Source organism: Populus euphratica, unplaced genomic scaffold (assembly GCF_000495115.2).
Source record: "Populus euphratica unplaced genomic scaffold, PopEup_1.0 scaffold5.1, whole genome shotgun sequence".
Classification (NCBI taxonomy): Eukaryota; Viridiplantae; Streptophyta; class Magnoliopsida; order Malpighiales; family Salicaceae; genus Populus; species Populus euphratica.
This window is the reverse complement of record NW_011499848.1, coordinates 5,459,331-5,476,019: the sequence shown is the minus strand read 5'-3', so window position 1 is coordinate 5,476,019 and position 16,689 is coordinate 5,459,331. Positions and strand designations below refer to the sequence as shown.

Sequence of the window (16,689 nt, the reverse complement as noted above, 5' to 3'; positions counted from 1 at the left end):
ATAAAAAATATTTTAAAAAATAACCGTGCAATCACACTTCCAAATAAATATATAATACAATCATGTATTTTTTATTAGAGAATTAAATATATCATCAAAAAACTAGTAAATACAAATAAAATTATCTTTTTTTATCAAAAAATTAATTAGAAATCATGCTGATGGAATTATTATTTAATTACCTACGGAATATTATATCCATACAATATAAAATTAATTATAGTAGTCTTGATGATTATAACTAAAACAATTGAGTAATTCCTTTCTGGTTGTGTCGTGTGTGTACAGTGAGGAAAAGTACTGAGAGCTACAATTTACAAGTTATTATTATTATTATTATTAATAAACATATCTCATTGAAGTAAATAATTATATAAATTTTTAATAATTTTAAAATAAAACTTGAATTCATGAAAATTTAACCGGTTCACTTACCCTCTAAATATTAAGTTTTCTTCGTTATTTGCAAAAGAAGATTACAACTAATAGCTGGAATTCAGTAATCTAACTTCAATCGAGAGTCGTATGCAATGCAAATCAATAGGTTTAACGTCCTGGAAAGATATATTTCCAAAAATAAGCAAAAGGATATATTATATATAGTTGTACGTCACAGTGCTGATTAAATTTGTCATTTATTTCTACCCATCAGCTGTCACAGCTTAATGTATTGCTAGCTTCTCTTGCGGCGATATGGATCATACAACTAACAAGCTTTCTTCACTGCCTTACCTTTTCCATTTTACAAATAATTAGCATTACTCAGTTACAAATTAATCCTCTGCAATACTTTATGGCTTAATTAATATTACTATCAAAACCGGTAGACCCACCTGTAATTATTCTTCTGGTGTTTAGCATTTGACGTGGACAGGCTCCTTTTGCTAAGTGGTGTGTGTGCGTGTGCATGATCCTGCGCCAATTTGTTTTTCTCAAGCTAAGCCACTTTTTTTAGTTATACTTGAACTTTGAGCATCGTTCTTCTTGTACAATACCAGTTCTTATTTATCTCCAGCTATGGCTGATCTTCTCTAGGCAACGTGCGAGAGGACTACAATCATATTTAATTTGCCAATCAAGACAATTTGGATAGGCCTATTTTATTATTCATGATTCTTATTTATGGAATCAGATTCTCCCATACTGGAAATTAAGCAGCAGCATTATCGGTTTATATTTATATTATTAAACTGGGATTATTCTAAATAATAATAATACAATGACAGATTATAAAAAAGAAGTCTCTAGAGTTCATTTTGCAGACAAAAATCAATAGCATTCCTAAAGATCATAGTTATAAGAACTTATTTAGAATTCGATCTAGGACTTCAAATCAATCTTTGAATTTTTTTAAAAAATAATTATACTAACATCATTTTGATATAAAAATGATTTTTTTATTAATTTGATATGAATTAAGTTTCAAATTAAAAAATAAAAGTTGCAAGTTTGAAATTTATAAGTCTAACGCAAGGTTCGAGAGTATAATTATTATTATTTTTTAAATATTTTTTATTTAAAAATATATTAAAAAAATATTTTTTTATTTTTAAAATTTTATTTTTAATATTATTATAGTATAAACCAATTAAAAGATAAATTATTAAAAATATTTATTTGGATAGAAAACCAGGGCTAGGACAGCCCATAGATATTCAGGGAAAAAAAGGCTGTCCCAAGCAAAAAACCATTGCAGAGCATCATGTTGCACGCGCCGTCCTGGTCAGGGATACAAATTACCCACACACGCCACTATCGGCGGACCCGTATTTGGCTGCAGGATCCACTAAGAAAATACAGGAATTTTTCTTTAGGAAACTTGAGTGGCAAGCAACTGATGAAGCAGATAAAAACTTGCACAATCCCGGCAGTTTGGTAAACATCAAGTTGAAAAGGTTGGATTCGAACATGTACCAATAAAGATCAACTAATGTTGATGTTCAGTCACGTACTTTTGGATATGGCTGCATTAATTATTAAAAAAAAAGAAAAACCCCGCTAAGAAATGAATCATTTCCTTCACCAAGGAAATTAAAAGAGTGAGGATACCAAACAATGGATGTGGCCTTTGTCATGTTGGAGAATCAAATTGTGCTTTTCAGCTCTATACGACATGATTATATTCTTTAGTTAGGCGATATCTATATTCTCTTTCTTTTCTCTAAGATGCTCTCTTCAAATCTCAATGGCTGGCAGCGGCAACAGAAAATAGTAACAAGACCCAGCTTCCTTTGAGATATGGCAAATCAGCTGAATTCGCTCAATACCTATGTATAGATATCCCTCAAAGCCTATTAAAACGGCAGTGGGCTGCCCAAATCTGAGCATGCCAGTAGCCCATCACAAGCAAGCTCATACCATATGTCCAGAAAATCTCAGGACAATTCTTTTTTTTAAGAAAAAAGAGTATCAATTAAACAAGAAGCTCGGAATTCCCAGTAGTCGGGAGCCGAAACTGTTCTCGGGAGTGATGCATTTGATGTTTGTACGCAGGGCGTGTCAGTGATGTATTTTATGTGTGTATTTACGATGTGCAAAACGTGGAACCAAAAATATAAACTGATATATATACCTTGGAAAGGTTGTGATGGGTTTATTTTGATTACTCAGTAGTCGTGAAAACTCATTCTTTCCACAGATTATTTGTATATTAGGCATATAGATTATTAAATGCAGGAAAAATATGTTGACCAATTATGAATGATGGACCATGATCCGGAGATCCAAGGTTGTTTATCTCATTATAGATTTTCAATTATGATTTATATATTGAAATATTGTTATTTGGATTAAGATAATTTGATTGTATGAAAATTTATATCTGTGGACTTTTTATTTTTTGGTTTTTGATAAATTCAAGCCTTAACTAGGTAAGGGAGGTTTTTGGTGAAAATCCTCTCAGCTGTTAATATATATGTTTGAAAATAGAGTTATTTCTTAGAGTGTTTTTAATTTAGAAAAGTATGTTAATATTATTTTTTATTTTTTAAAAATTATTTTTGAGATTAATAAATTAAAAATAATTTAAAAACATTAAAAATATATTAATTTAAAATAAAAAATTTAAATTTTTTTAAAATATTTTTAAAATATAGTGTCACACAAGCTATACAAGCTATTAAATTAGTTGTATTTTTATTATCTTGTTTGGTGGTGTTTACCAGCGTAAAAGAAGTAATTTCCTGTAATGTATTAAGATTTTTTTTTCTAATATATTAATTACAACGAATTAATCTCAAATTATTATTTTTAATAAAATAATATAAAATCAATCAATTATCCTATCAAATTTAAAAACACAAAACTCAAATCTTCATCAGCCACCACAATTCAAAAACATAATTCAACAACAAAAAATCATGTATATCAAAGTATCCATCTCTTCCCTTTCTCTTTTTTTCTTTCTTTCTTTGGGTTTCATCTCTTCTCAGTTTATGGGTTCTTCTTCTTGTTTTTCCACTGCATATTTATATATTTATTAAATTGTGTGAAAGGTCCAATTTGCTCCTCTAGCTGGGAGCAACATATTAGGCTTAAAAACTAATAATAATAACAACAATAATGACATCCTAAAATATTCTCTAATTCCTTCTCTGCATCGAAAGGCATACTCTGTTATCGTCTGGCGCGTCATGAATAAGCGGCTCCGTTTCGTTCACTCTCATTCTTGGCTGCTGAACGACTAAGACTGTTGCAGTGCACTCAAAATCTGGTGAAGCAAGCATATCGCCAATGACCCCGAGCTCAGGGCACTCACTCCACTCTTCAAGGCCTATAAAAAGAGGAGACTTCTGATGATATTTCCCCACTAAAATTAAATCGAAACAGCCCACCATCTTTGCCAGACATCCAGCGAGCTCTACCCCATCTCTTACCACTTCTTCGAAATACAAAAAATGCTGATTTCCCAAGTTACCTTGTCGATATTCATTGATTAAATCGCTGTCTCGCTTCCTTTCTTTACTGTTTGCATTTCCAAAGAGAAGGAAGTTCACGACTGTTATCTTTACACATCCATGTCTCACCATGCGAGCTCCATAAGCTAGTGACTCCGCGTCATCTGGGCCGCCAAAGAATAGAACAGCAACATTGAACAACAACCTACCATTCAATACAGATAATGACCCGTTTAAGATTCCACGGTCAATGAGAATTCCAACAGAACATGGAGCGTTTTTGAGGACTTTGCGGTTCATTTGTTGGATAGAACGGCTTGTAGATTCGATGGAGCCATCGATGGCCCATTTCTTATGAAACGGCATGATCACAATAGTGGCTCTCTTGTTCATTGCCAGACGACAAATATCATCATGCATTGTTTCAAAATGCGTGATTGAGGTGAATGATTGGACGGTGGAGGAGTTCCGATGATTTTGCTCATAGTTCCTTAAGGCATTGAGGATGCTGGTTGTACTGGATGATTCTGCCTCCGGGACTCCTTTTCGGCTGTTTGCTATTAGGATTGGGGCAGCTCGTCCCTCAATCTTGACAAGCACCAATCCAATGACTGCTATAGGGCTCTCTTCTGTGGCGTGTGATATTTCTAGAAGGTTTATGATTGTAGGGACATTCTCACGGTTGTGGATGCAGACCAGCATCCGAAGTTCTGAATCTCCCCTGCAATGTTGGATGGTGCTTCTCTTCAAAGTATGGTATTGCCTTGAAGGATTGTAGAGTAGTTTCACCAATGGGGCAACAACTACATTTGTTAAAATCACCGAAACTATGCACAAAGCGTAATCGCCATCATGTAAAGTCTGCAATAATAGAATATGTATACCTATCAGGCCATTGTAGATTAGCATGGAAAGGAAATTAATAAAAGATACAAGTGATAGATCTTCTTAGAGAAACTTAATGGAAAACACGTTACACTAGCCAGAGGAAGGGTGCTTTAGCTCTCAGGAAATAATTAAGAGGTGCTTTAAACTTTAATTATATTCTTTTGGCCCCTCTGTTTCCCAAATAAGGGGAAGGAAAGAAAAACCTTATAAATCATTTGGGGCCATTTTTGGCGTGGGTGTCCCAAATGGGGATGTATATATTCAAAAGTTTTCCTTTTCTTGCCTCGTGAAGGTTGCCATGGGGCTCTCTTACAACAGTACCAGAATTTAAACTATCTTCAAATTAACCAGACCTTGTTATCTTTCCAGAAGTTGTAAACGTTGATTTCCACAATCCCCTTTATATTCAAGATGATTGCCAGCAGAAAAGCATCTCGAACGGGCACCTGAGAATGCAAGGCTGGCAAAATGACTGCTCCCAACTTAATTATGATACCAGAAACCATAACTATCCCCACAATAATTGCAGACTGAAAATCAACTTTGAAGATATTGGTCTGCAGACCAGTAACAGCAAGGTAAGCGGGATAGAGGAGACCGCAAACTAAAGTACTTAGCTTCGATACCAAAGTTGCTCCAAAAGGTGGTCCGATCGGTAAAGCCAAGCCAAAAATCAATGGCCCAAGGACGTAATGCTGGCCGACGATCTCGCTCACAGATGCGAGGAGTAGAGTGACAACGGTGGTGATAAAAATGCATTTCCCACCCACAAGTTTCATTTCTTTTATTGGACCCATCATCCACATTACCATTGGCTTGATGATGAACACGATAACAATAACAAATGCAATGTTTGATAGGACTGCCTGCACTGGCGCAAGTGGGTGAGAAACGACATCCCCAAGTGTGAGCGAAATTGCGGCCACAACAATATCAATTAAATCAGAAAATACTGCTGAAGCAAGGGCTAGGCGGCCAACATCTGTGTTCTGGATCTTGAGCTCAGTTAGGAAGGCAGCAACGACTGGAAAACCTGTAAATGACTGTGATGCAGCTATGAAGACGATCGATTTATTGAGATTAGCTTCCATGGTGACAACGGTTTTCAATAAGAATGATAGTGCAAGGGAAAGAAATAAAGTGATGCAGAACATAGAGGAGCCTATATACATAGCAGCTCGACCTGGCTTTAGCATCATTGCAGGATCTGCCTTCACTGCAATTAGAAAGGTATAGAATAAATTTCCAAATGATGCCACTGTCCACAGAGTTGCCAAACTTCTTATAGGGAACATGGTATCTAGCAACTTCTTGTTTTGCCCGAGGAGTGAAGGACCAAATATCATACCAGCCTGTCGACATGCATGCAAAATTTGTTAGATATAGGACCTGTCATTATACATTTCTTACGTACATGATAGACTTTGGTACAAATACGATATATATCATAAATTCGAAAGAGAATTTATATGCAACTGGTTTCTGCCATCTTTCAAAACCAAAAACAAAAAAATTGACGGACAACAAGTGCAGAGTTCCTTTGGAGCAAACTTGAAACCTTTACAATTAAAGATCAGACGTTTTCTTAGTATATACGATATTCACAATGCAGCAAAAGAGAGAAGAAACCATACTAATATCTGGGAAACGCAACTCGGTTGTCCAAGAGGCCTGAGAAAGATTTCCAATAAGTTTGATACCAGGGAAATAATTGTCATCTGAAACATAAAAAGAGCGGGAGAGCCATCAACAATCTTCGCGGTGAAATTGCGCCAGATAGGAAAGTCATCCAATGAATTGATAGTGTGGCAAAACAGGTCATGAGTCGCGTTTTCTGCCATGGGTATTGCTTAAATGCTTCCTCTTTAGAAGAAGGGTAAAAAAAGAGCAGAAAACGAAGAGGAGAAGAACGAACTACAAGGCATGAAGCCAGCCACGCATAAAAGGTGGAGATAGATCGTGAGACCAACCCCATATTTTGCGTTTTGTATTTGTGGCAATTGACCTCAAATGAACCAACGTGTATTGGGTACTACCTAAGCCAACATGGGATTCCTGCCCTTTTTTCTTTTTTCAAGTTAGATCCAATACCTCCCTTCTAAATTAATCCTAACATTACAATAGGAAATTAACCAAAGATTTTATTCTGACTTCTCACGCTCTTACAGCTCACAATATCCATCATCAAACTACGTGAGGCTTTCCTATGTATTCATTCTGTTTGCGAAAATTAACGAGAAAAATTATTCATCAGTTCACTTCTATCAAAATTTTCATCTCTCTTCAAAGACCAAATCTACATAAACATCCTTTGATGCAAGAATCAATTACATCTAGTGAAGTCTTTTTTATTTATTTTTTTTATTGGAGAAATATTTTATCCATAAAAAAGGAACGAGTAGAAGCTCATTCCTGCTACAAAGCTAAGAAACAATTATTGAAAACATTGAGGAAAGTAGAATTAATTAGAACGGCTTTCTGCAGAACGTGAGTATTATGGAGCCTCTATTGAACATTCTGGAAAATCTCCCATGTTAAAATCTCCCACAGCCATTATCTCATTAGAATGAACTCTCCTGTTCCTTTCCATCCCAACTCCATAAATTGTGGAGCAACAAGCAAGCCTCAAAGCCAAACCTGACATAAAGCTCTTCCACAGATTCTGTTTATCCCGCTGATACTCTGCACACCAGGGGGTAACACTATTGTTTATGCAACATTTCTGTAACACAGAGTCTCATATACTCTGCTACACTTATGGATATCTTAAGAAGACATGATATCTATCTTCAGCAGCATTATTGAGAAAAAAGAAAAAAGGACGGTTGATTCTTCTTCCCATTCTCACTCTAGTGGACAATCTGTTTCGTGTTGCCAACCAAAAAAAGAAAATGGTTTGGAATATGTAAGCAACCCCAGACTGGTTTATACCAGTAAATTGGCATTCTTTTTCTTCAGTGTTTTTTTTCCAAGTGAAGTCCTGCTCTGCTACATGTATTTCTTCCATTTGGTTGAAAAACAAAGACCAGGTAACATCTATGCAAATAGGTCAAGAGTGGCAAGGAAAATACTGTCTAGTAATTTATGCATATATGAAATGCTACAAAGTCTAATTATCTCTCCTTTTACATTAAGGACTTCTTTCCATCCTTCTGATGCAAAATCTCTACCATTGATTATGCTATCTCACAGGAGTCAGCTGATGATTTCGAAGACCGCATTATAATAAATCAAACCCATTGCACCAGAAATTTTTAAGCTATGTAGGCTAGCTAGTAGTGAATTAGATGGGATTAAGTTCAAGGAAGGGATGAAATCCGGTTTGCTGATATTGCGAAGGAAGTAAAGATTGGATGTGCAATCAGTCCACTACAAGGCCATGCATACAATATCAATTTGCCAGCGTATCTAAGCTTAACATACTTCAAGGTTAGCTTCAGAAGGATTGTAACGTGTTTTACATGTAATAAAGAGAAATTATGCAGTTTTTTTGTAGCCCTTCGAAGCAAGGTATACTTTGAATTATCATCACTTCATAGTAGTACTCCAATTTACTTCAAGAATTTACTGTTGGATAGCCAAGACTGAAACTGTTCTAGATATATCTTCATAAGCGAGAAGATCCCTGAATTCATTCTGATAGGCCGAACAAAGCTTGCTGTACAGTTTCTTGGAGATCGATGTCATATCATGATGAGGTCATAATCTCCCACACCGATGATTGAATCATGGATGATGTTTCAGCTCACATTCTCCTCGGTCTCACGAGGCACCGTAGATTGTGAATTTGAAGATGGGATCAAGGGCGATTCAAAAGCTTAGCTAGAGTTGTGCACTTCGGCAAGTTGATGATGGACTGATTAGCTGTTTGTTCACAAAGGCTGGATTTGGATACAGTTTGAAATTGCATTTCAAACGCTATTTATAAAAAAAATCTAATATATATATATATATATTGATTGATTGTGTTAATTTGATGGTGTTAAAAATAATTTTTGAAAAATAAAAAAAAATTAATATATTTTTAAATAAAAAATACTTTAAAAACAATAGTATTAATTGCTCCTATCGGAGGTTTTAGTTGATTGTGGATAATATAGTTGGGTTGTTTGTATAAATACATCCATGGCATAATTTGGAATATAATAATTGAATTATCGAATAGCGTAGCGATCGAACAAAAGAATTGCAATAAATTATGTACTGGCTAGTATTAATAAGTGGTTATATTTATGATATATTATAATTTAAATTAATAATGAGAATGCAATTATGTGTTTATTAGCTTCAAGGGATGCATGTGGATGGGATTTCTTATGTTTCTAAAAGAAGTTGAATTATTTTTGCACAATCTTTATGGATCATGTTCCATAATAATAATAAAAAATAAAAATAAACCACTATTGATAATAATAAACTAAAATCAAGACTATGAGAATTCTACATCAGTGCACATTTACTGCATGTTTGGCACCCTTTCTCTCGTAAAATTGCATATAAACAATGAAACCAATTGGTTTTGAATTCAATTCTTATGGATTGGAACAAATCTAATACAATTGGATTCAATAAAGTTTTTTTGTTTAATGTTAAATAAAAAATAAATAAGATTTTGTAAATTTATCATATTACCCTCAGAGCAACGACTCAACATTTTCGGACCAACTAGATAAAATTCTAAATTGAATCTCCTTTACCACCCTCACAAATGCGAGGGTAATATCAAGATTTCGCCTTATCCTTGAACCTTTCATCATCCACGTAATTTTTTATTTTATTTTTTTTCAATTGCCTCTGCCTTTCCTCGTCCCTTCTCTTAACCGCCTCCTTTGTTTTCTGGAGGGAAGATGGCTTTGTAGAGCTGGGATTTTGGGGATATTAGGTTCCCAACGGTCACGTAGCATGGAGTTGTCGGCACCCTAAATGTTGCGGGTGCAGAAATCAATTCTTCGATCAATAGATGAAATGAAATCAATTATAGTCAAATCCTCCGTGTTCCTGTTAAGCGTAGCTTCTCGAGGTTTGTAATGAGCAGATATTCATAATTTCTCATGTCATGATAAAAGAAGCGGAGAATTCTCAGTTCGTGCAGTATTTTCTCTCGCCATCTAATGCAAGTGTACAGCTTGCAAATCATTAATTCAAAGTACTGCTGTGACTTGCTTTCATGATCTGCTGTTGAATCACCAAAACTGAAATTGCACTAGTAATATCCTCAGAAGCAAGCAGGTCCCCTATCGGCCCAAGTTCTTGCAAATCCATCCATTCTGATAGGCCTGATAAAGCTTGAGGCTCAGTTTGATGGCGCCGCCCTGCCATGATAAGGTCATAACCCCCCACCATTGACTTAATTATGGATGATGTGTCAGCTCCATCTCTCACAGTCTCCTCGATATAATTGATACTACTACTTTCTGACACTCCAAGTTTCAAGTTTCTCAAAAATTCACTGTTAAGCATGTAATCCCAATCATGATAGACTTGCTCAGTAGTAGGGGTGATAAAACGCATAACTGTTAAATGAATTCCAAATCTTCCTGCCATCCTTAAGGCATAAGCAACTGCCTCCCTATCATCTGGGCCTCCAAAGAACAGTGCAGCCACACGATATGTTGACGCAAGGAAGATAGAAGACAAGCCCTGGGTTCTACTATGATCAATGAGGATGCCAACAGAACAAGGTGCCCTTTCCAGTACAGTAATATTCAAGTTCCTTGTATCAGTGTTGCTGGAAACCATTTTGCCTTTGCTATTCCATTTCTTATGAAATGGAAGTATTATTAGGGAGCAAGCCTTGTCAAAAGAGAGCCAACAAATGTCCTCATGCATCTGTTTTAGTGGCGATACGGCAGTGAACATATTCACCCGAACAAACTTCTTGTACTGTGACTCAAAATACTTGAAGATATCAATGATTGGTTGCGAGCGGGATACCTTGTAAGAGGACATTTTTTGGCCTAATTGGTGATTGATTAGAAGAGGGGTGGAACTGCTAACGAGTTCCTCCAAGCAAAGTACATAAACGGACAAGGGACTTTGTTTTGTAGGATTGGAGTACTGTAAGAGCTTGATTGCCGCAACAGCATCCTCTTGCCTGTGTGCACAGGCAAGTATCTGGAGCTCCGCATCATCAGAAGCCTTCTCAATGGATTTATTCTGGTAACCAATGTATTGGTCTGCAGGATTGTAAAGCTTTTTAATAAGGAGTGGCTGAAATGCTTGTAACAGAAATACTAAGAAAATTCCAGAGGCTGCGTCTAGGTCCTGAGAGAAAGAAGCAATCTCAATGAGAGAAAAAGCAATGACACGTTAGCACAAGTTGGGAATTTTTAATGGAAACGAATGCAGATAGAGTTATTAGGTGCTTGTTTCACAAACATCCACTGGTATTTAAATTCTAAATAATAGAACGTAGTGCGAGATGTACCGTAATGTCACCGAAGCTTAAAAATTGTGCAATTTCAGTAATGCCTTTGGCATTCAAGATGATTGCGAGGGCAATGGCATGTCTTAAAGGTATCTTGCAAAAATACGCCCCGATAAAAGTTACCAGCAGCTTCATCACATATCCAATCAACGAAATCTGGAGATGAACAGCATCCTTAAACTCGTGGATAAGCTGAAATAAATTGAGTTTGGAGGAACAGAACACCGCCATGAGTGGTAGAAAAAATCCTGAAACCAATGTATCGAACTTTGCTACTAGGACTTCAGCTAAAGGAGACCGTGCAGGCACTGCCAGGCCAAGTATTAAAGGGCCATACATATAATGCAGTCCTACTTCGTCACCAATTGCTGACAATAAAAATAGTACGCCTACAGTCATAGTGGTGTAGATTTCCTTCATAGGCTTACCTACTGGTGTGCTTCTAATGAAGAAGAGCATTGTTTTCCTCGACACGACTACAATAAACACGATAAGTGCAAGAGAATAAATAACGATCCGAGCTCCCACTTGAGACGATATATTTACAAAAGCATTTATGAAACCAAACAAAGTTCCTACTGCAAAGGTTGCCAGTTTGAATAACAATGAGGATGCTAGAGCAAGGTGTCCAAGCTGCGAATTTATTATCTTAAGCTGCATTAAAATGGTACTGACCATAACAAATTCGGTAGTGGTTATCGCTGCAAAATATATAGCTGAAAATGCTTCTTTCGCAAGCACGAATCCCGCAGTTAACTTCTCCTTATCTTTATCAAACGTGATCTCGATGCTTAGCATTGCTATGTGATGGAATATGAACAGCAGAGTCGCTAAAAAAGTGGCAGTTCTTCCTGTTTTCCATATCAAACTTGGTTCCATTCTCACACCAATCAAGAACGAGAACAGAATGTAACCAATCTTTGATAATGAAGCAAAGACTTGATTGCGCACTACTGTTGGGAACAAGCGCTCTGATTTGTCCTTGTCTCCCCATACAGTTTGTCCCAATACTATACCTGCCTGGTTAACATTAAAGAGAGAAAATTAGCAACACAAACTAACAGGTTGAGATAAAAACTAAACCATTTTTATAACTCCAAAAGTAAATGAAAAGGAAAGATCAGCAACGAACAAACACATCAATTTGTTTGTTAAACCACCATTGGTGTCCCGTGCAAAAAAAAAAATTTAAAAAAAGAATGGACCTTTAGTTTACAATCAATGCCATGATATGCATAACAAATAGAATTGCAAATCATGTAGTAGTAATGCTCAGATATATTACCAGGATCTCGGAGGTGAAATGGGTAAAATGGAATCGTTGGAGCACCAAGTGAAAAGAGTTCACAAGCAGGAAAATCACAATCAATTGAACATGGAAACGAACCAATGAATGCTGAAGAATACTTTCCCCACGTTTTACATTCCACATTCCATCAGAGAAAACTCTAACATGGTCGAAGCAATCTCCGCTTACGTTCACGATGTTTCTTGGCTTGAAGTCCATAAACGAGCCTGCTCAATTATTTCCTAGTTTTAAAAGAAGAAGAAGGAGAGAGAATATAAAAGAATATATACACGTTAAACTGAAGAAATGAAAGGGGTGGTCGATTATATAATAGATATATTGAAGACATTTGTTTTGTTTACAGCATGTTGGCATAGTTTCTGCTAGCTATTAGTTTACAGTTTTGGCAGCTACAATTTTGGTTTCCAGTTGTGTAACCAACTCTTGTTTTGTTTTTTTAGGTAGACTCAACTTGAGACAGACCAACTCATGTTTTCTGTACATGTGATGTGTTTGTGTGCGTGCGTGTGTGTGAATCTAGAAATCGTTAACATTGATTTGAAACTCTGTCAACGTTTTTAGAAAATCAAATTGTCTATTCTCAACTAAATCTCCAAGTAAATTTAGATTTTCCTCGACAACTAACTCCAAATTTGGATTTTTCAAGATTTAATAATCGGTTAAATAACAGATAAACAAAACAAAATGTGCATAAATTTGACATGATGGCAATATTGGGTGCAGGGGCATTGCATACCGCCCGTGCTTCACTCAGATGCCATTAATTTCAGATATTAATTAAGATCCAGTTCTGTGACTGTTTGCACCTCCACATAAGAGGAATTAGGAGAGTTTGCGGTGGCATTAAAGGTTTGATGTTGTGTGACTTTTTTCTTCAGAGATTAAAATATTTGGGACTGTTCGCTGGTCGTGATTTCTCTTCCGCTTGGGTTCAGTAATTTCTTTGGTGCATTTTGTTTTGATTTCTTGTATAGTATCGGTGAGCAAGGTTGTTAAAATTGAGTCAAAACATGCTTTACGTGCTGAATTGTTTGAAAAAATCGAAAATGGATGCAATCGGGTAAAATCGTTAAAATCGGATGAAATCGTAAACAATTACGAGTTCAGGACCGATTCCGTATAAACGGGAGTAAATGTTTCCCTCCATGCTCCAGCTGTCCAGCGCCTATTGGCTGGGTAAATGAACAGTAACTCCCGAGTCTCCAGTCTTCGCTCCAGTAAATGCATCGCCTTTCTTCCTTTTCAATGAGAACAAATCCCTAATCTCCTTCTCTATTAACTAACCGGCAACCACAAAAGCGGCGACGATCAGTCCAGTCTTCACTCCAGTCATCAGTGCTCACGACCGAGTATTTAATCAGTTCATTTGTCGGTGAGAAGACGTCTCCTATAGGTTATCTCCATGAAGCCGGCAAGCTCTTCGGTCAGTTTATCACGAAACCTCCTCTGTTCATTAACATCTTATCCTGCATTATATGATCTGTATTTGCTTTAATTGTTACTTTATTCGCACACTAACCATGCTCTTCATCATTTTTTAGTGCATTCGCTTCTCTGTTTATTGGAACTATAATTATAGAAATTATGTATTTTTAACAAAAAAAAAAAAAATTATGCAGCACAAAATAATTGTTATACTAGGCATCTGGCGAAGATTTTGATTCACTTATCATGGTGTTTGCAAAGGTGTTTTTCGAATTCTGCTGCACCTTTGGAGGTTTATGCGAAGGCTGTTAATGCGGTTTACATTTCATCTGTTTTTTTGAAGTATTTAATTGAAAATGCTCAAAGCAATAATAGCATTGAGGAGTTGTATTTGTCATTGAATGTAAGCGAACCATCATCTAATGATTTCAACACAGGTGTTTCATTTTTGTTATTTGGTAAGTAGTGCAAATTGAATGTCAGGGTGTCGGTTTGTTTCAAAGCATCCATAGTCAGCAACATTTAAGTGTTTAACCTGTTCTCTTCTATTATTGTTTTTGAATAGGCGTAGTTTGGCCATCTTTTCTTCGCAGGAAAAAAATCTAATGGCGAAATGGGTGCCAATAAGCTACAGTTTTACTCTATAATTGGAAACTAGATCTGCATTAAGGTTATGCAAAGAAATGCAATTGTCATAGAAGTTTCTGAAAGTTTAAACAAGTCCAAATATTTAGGTGAAGAACTGCTGAACTCCTGCCTTTGTGGTTGGCTATACATCCTCAAACAGCAGATTAATTATGGAAAGGAGGTCAAAAGAAAGTTAGATTTGAACTTTTGGACTTTCAACGAATAATTTCAGGACAGATCTTGGTGTTTACTGATAGAATATATTTATTCAAGCCCTAAGAATGCCAATTGTGTACTATAAACTCTCTGCTTTCAGTTCCATTGAAGTTTTTGTTTGACAGCTATGCTTTCCAGTACATGTAAATCATTGTATGCTGAATTTGTTGCATGTGCGGATCAAAACATCGAAAATCTTGTCATGCATAGTGTACTTTTGTTCCATGCTCTGTTGAAGTAAGGTACACCATGGATTTCTCACCATGCTCACTGTGTTAAGATTTTGTGCAATTTGATCTTCTAAAATGCGTTATTCTTGTTCCAAGTTCAAACACATACCTTCTACATCACGAGTTGCTCAATTTCATGCTTATTGCAATGCTAACCCAACTTCTCTACTGACCATCTCCTGAACCAAGTGACACGAACCCTTTTATTAATGCAGCCATGGTTCAGGTTAGTGGATGACCTTTGGCTTTATTTCTTGCTCTAAGTTCAGAATTGTTTAGATCTTGCAATCTCAATCTTATTATATATATATTTTCTAAGCAGGTCTTTAAATAATCTTTTGACCTGCTTAGAAAATAAAGAGATGATAATCTTAGATTCTTACTTTGAACACTTATTTATTAAAAAAGACTTGATTAGGTGGGGTCTAGCAATATACTATATCCATAAACGCTTGGATTTTAGATGTAACCGAGTCTAATAAAAATGAGTTTGATAAAGTATTACATTAGCGTCTAACATGGTTTAATTTTTTTTACTGAAAAAACAATTACAATATCGCCAAGTATAGAAATTTTGGAAGGTCAAAATATCATACCTTTGCAAAATAAATTTTAAATTTTAATCGAAAGCAGTAGATTAAATATATACAACTTGTAATATAACAAGAAGTTGTGTTTTCAAATATCAAAGATATCTCCTAAAAGAATTGATAAGTTATGCAATCTTCTTTTTTTTAATTTTTATCAAAAAAGTTGTGCAATCTACGTCCCCGTATTACCAAGGAACTAAACCGCCATTAGTTGAAGTTATATGGAGAGGCGAAGCTTCGGTTCACAAGGAATTGTAAGGAAACTGCGTCCATTTTTCATGTCACGTGCAGCTTTCTCTAGCCATTATTTCTATGTAACTTGATTATTTGCAAATCATTAATTCGAACTACTGCTGCGACGCGCTCTCATGATTTGCTGTTGAACCCACCAGCACTGAAACCGGACTTGAAATATCGCTAGAAGCAAGCAAATCCCCCACTCGGCCCAAGCTCGAATTTATGACATTTTTTATTTCTTTTTTTCCTATTTGGATCGAATGATATGGATCCAAGTTTTCTCATATTTATTTTTCGTCCAATTATTCAAGTTGGATAAAATAAATAAATGTTAAACAATATTTTTTTTCTTTTCTTGCAGAATCTGTATAAAGATTATTTATACTGGTGCATGGGGTCGAGGTTTGCTTGTTAGTTTTGTCTTGGGCCTTGTGCCCATATATATCTATATATATATATGTCCGTTTAAACTGCCACGTAACGAGTCAAAGACATCGGATTAGAACAGCGACGTGTTGTCTACTCTGCGGATAAGAGCCCAGAAGAAGGGATAAAAAAACAGAAGAAAAGGAATGACCACCTGCATGTACCGATATAGATCCAAGTTACTCCAGTTTTTACAGAAACACCACTCACATTACACGTCAGTTTTTTATTTCTCGTCTTATGTTATGACGCGGGATGTTTAGAAATGTAGCCATTAAAGTGTTTTTTATTTGTAAATATATTAAAATAATATTTATTATTTTAAAAAATTAGTTTTAAATTTTGCAAATATTAAAAAAATTAATTTTAAATAAATAAGAAAAATTAATTTTTTTAAAATACAAACACAAACAAAAAT

At 35.6% G+C, this 16,689-nt stretch overlaps 2 protein-coding genes and 1 long non-coding RNA gene across 5 annotated transcripts; 1 reads left to right on the top strand and 2 right to left on the bottom strand.

Annotated features, from left to right (window-relative positions):
• Positions 1 to 3,535: 3,535 nt before the first annotated feature.
• On the bottom strand, positions 3,536 to 6,625 carry LOC105119530 (cation/H(+) antiporter 15-like). The gene is made up of 3 exons (XM_011017676.1): positions 6,419 to 6,625; positions 5,138 to 6,136; positions 3,536 to 4,757 (listed from the first exon to the last, which is right to left on the bottom strand). Exons 1-3 carry the CDS (start codon positions 6,623 to 6,625, stop codon positions 3,582 to 3,584), a joined length of 2,382 nt encoding a protein of 793 aa, XP_011015978.1. The 3' UTR covers positions 3,536 to 3,581.
• Positions 6,626 to 9,515: 2,890 nt separating this feature from the next.
• LOC105119521 (cation/H(+) antiporter 15-like) lies at positions 9,516 to 12,718 on the bottom strand. Its single transcript, XM_011017666.1, has 3 exons — positions 12,497 to 12,718; positions 11,212 to 12,231; positions 9,516 to 11,048 (listed from the first exon to the last, which is right to left on the bottom strand). The coding sequence occupies exons 1-3, from the start codon at positions 12,716 to 12,718 to the stop codon at positions 9,921 to 9,923; spliced, it is 2,370 nt and encodes a 789-aa protein (XP_011015968.1). The 3' UTR covers positions 9,516 to 9,920.
• Positions 12,719 to 13,740: 1,022 nt separating this feature from the next.
• On the top strand, positions 13,741 to 15,324 carry LOC105118913 (uncharacterized). 3 transcript variants are annotated; one of them, XR_841046.1, is made up of 3 exons: positions 13,741 to 13,943; positions 14,162 to 14,382; positions 15,115 to 15,324. It is a non-coding gene; the product is annotated as an uncharacterized LOC105118913 (long non-coding RNA). The 3 variants fall into 3 exon arrangements; XR_841044.1 differs by having other exon boundaries at positions 14,140 to 14,382; XR_841047.1 differs by lacking the exon at positions 15,115 to 15,324 and adding an exon at positions 14,539 to 14,943 and having other exon boundaries at positions 14,140 to 14,382.
• Positions 15,325 to 16,689: the final 1,365 nt, after the last annotated feature.

Bases quoted from the DNA above. Each gene is read 5' to 3' on its own strand.
- LOC105119530 (XM_011017676.1), bottom strand. From the start codon at position 6,625: ATGGCAGAAAACGCGACTCATGACCTGTTTTGCCACACTATCAATTCA. The intron at 6,137-6,418 runs GTATGGTTTCTT...GCATGTCGACAG, and splicing joins GTTGCGTTTCCCAGATATTA to GCTGGTATGATATTTGGTCC. The intron at 4,758-5,137 runs GTCTGGTTAATT...CTATTATTGCAG, and splicing joins ACTTCTGGAAAGATAACAAG to ACTTTACATGATGGCGATTA.
- LOC105119521 (XM_011017666.1), bottom strand. From the start codon at position 12,718: ATGGACTTCAAGCCAAGAAACATCGTGAACGTAAGCGGAGATTGCTTC. The intron at 12,232-12,496 runs GTAATATATCTG...AATGTTAACCAG, and splicing joins ATTTCACCTCCGAGATCCTG to GCAGGTATAGTATTGGGACA. The intron at 11,049-11,211 runs GTACATCTCGCA...TCTTTCTCTCAG, and splicing joins TAAGCTTCGGTGACATTACG to GACCTAGACGCAGCCTCTGG.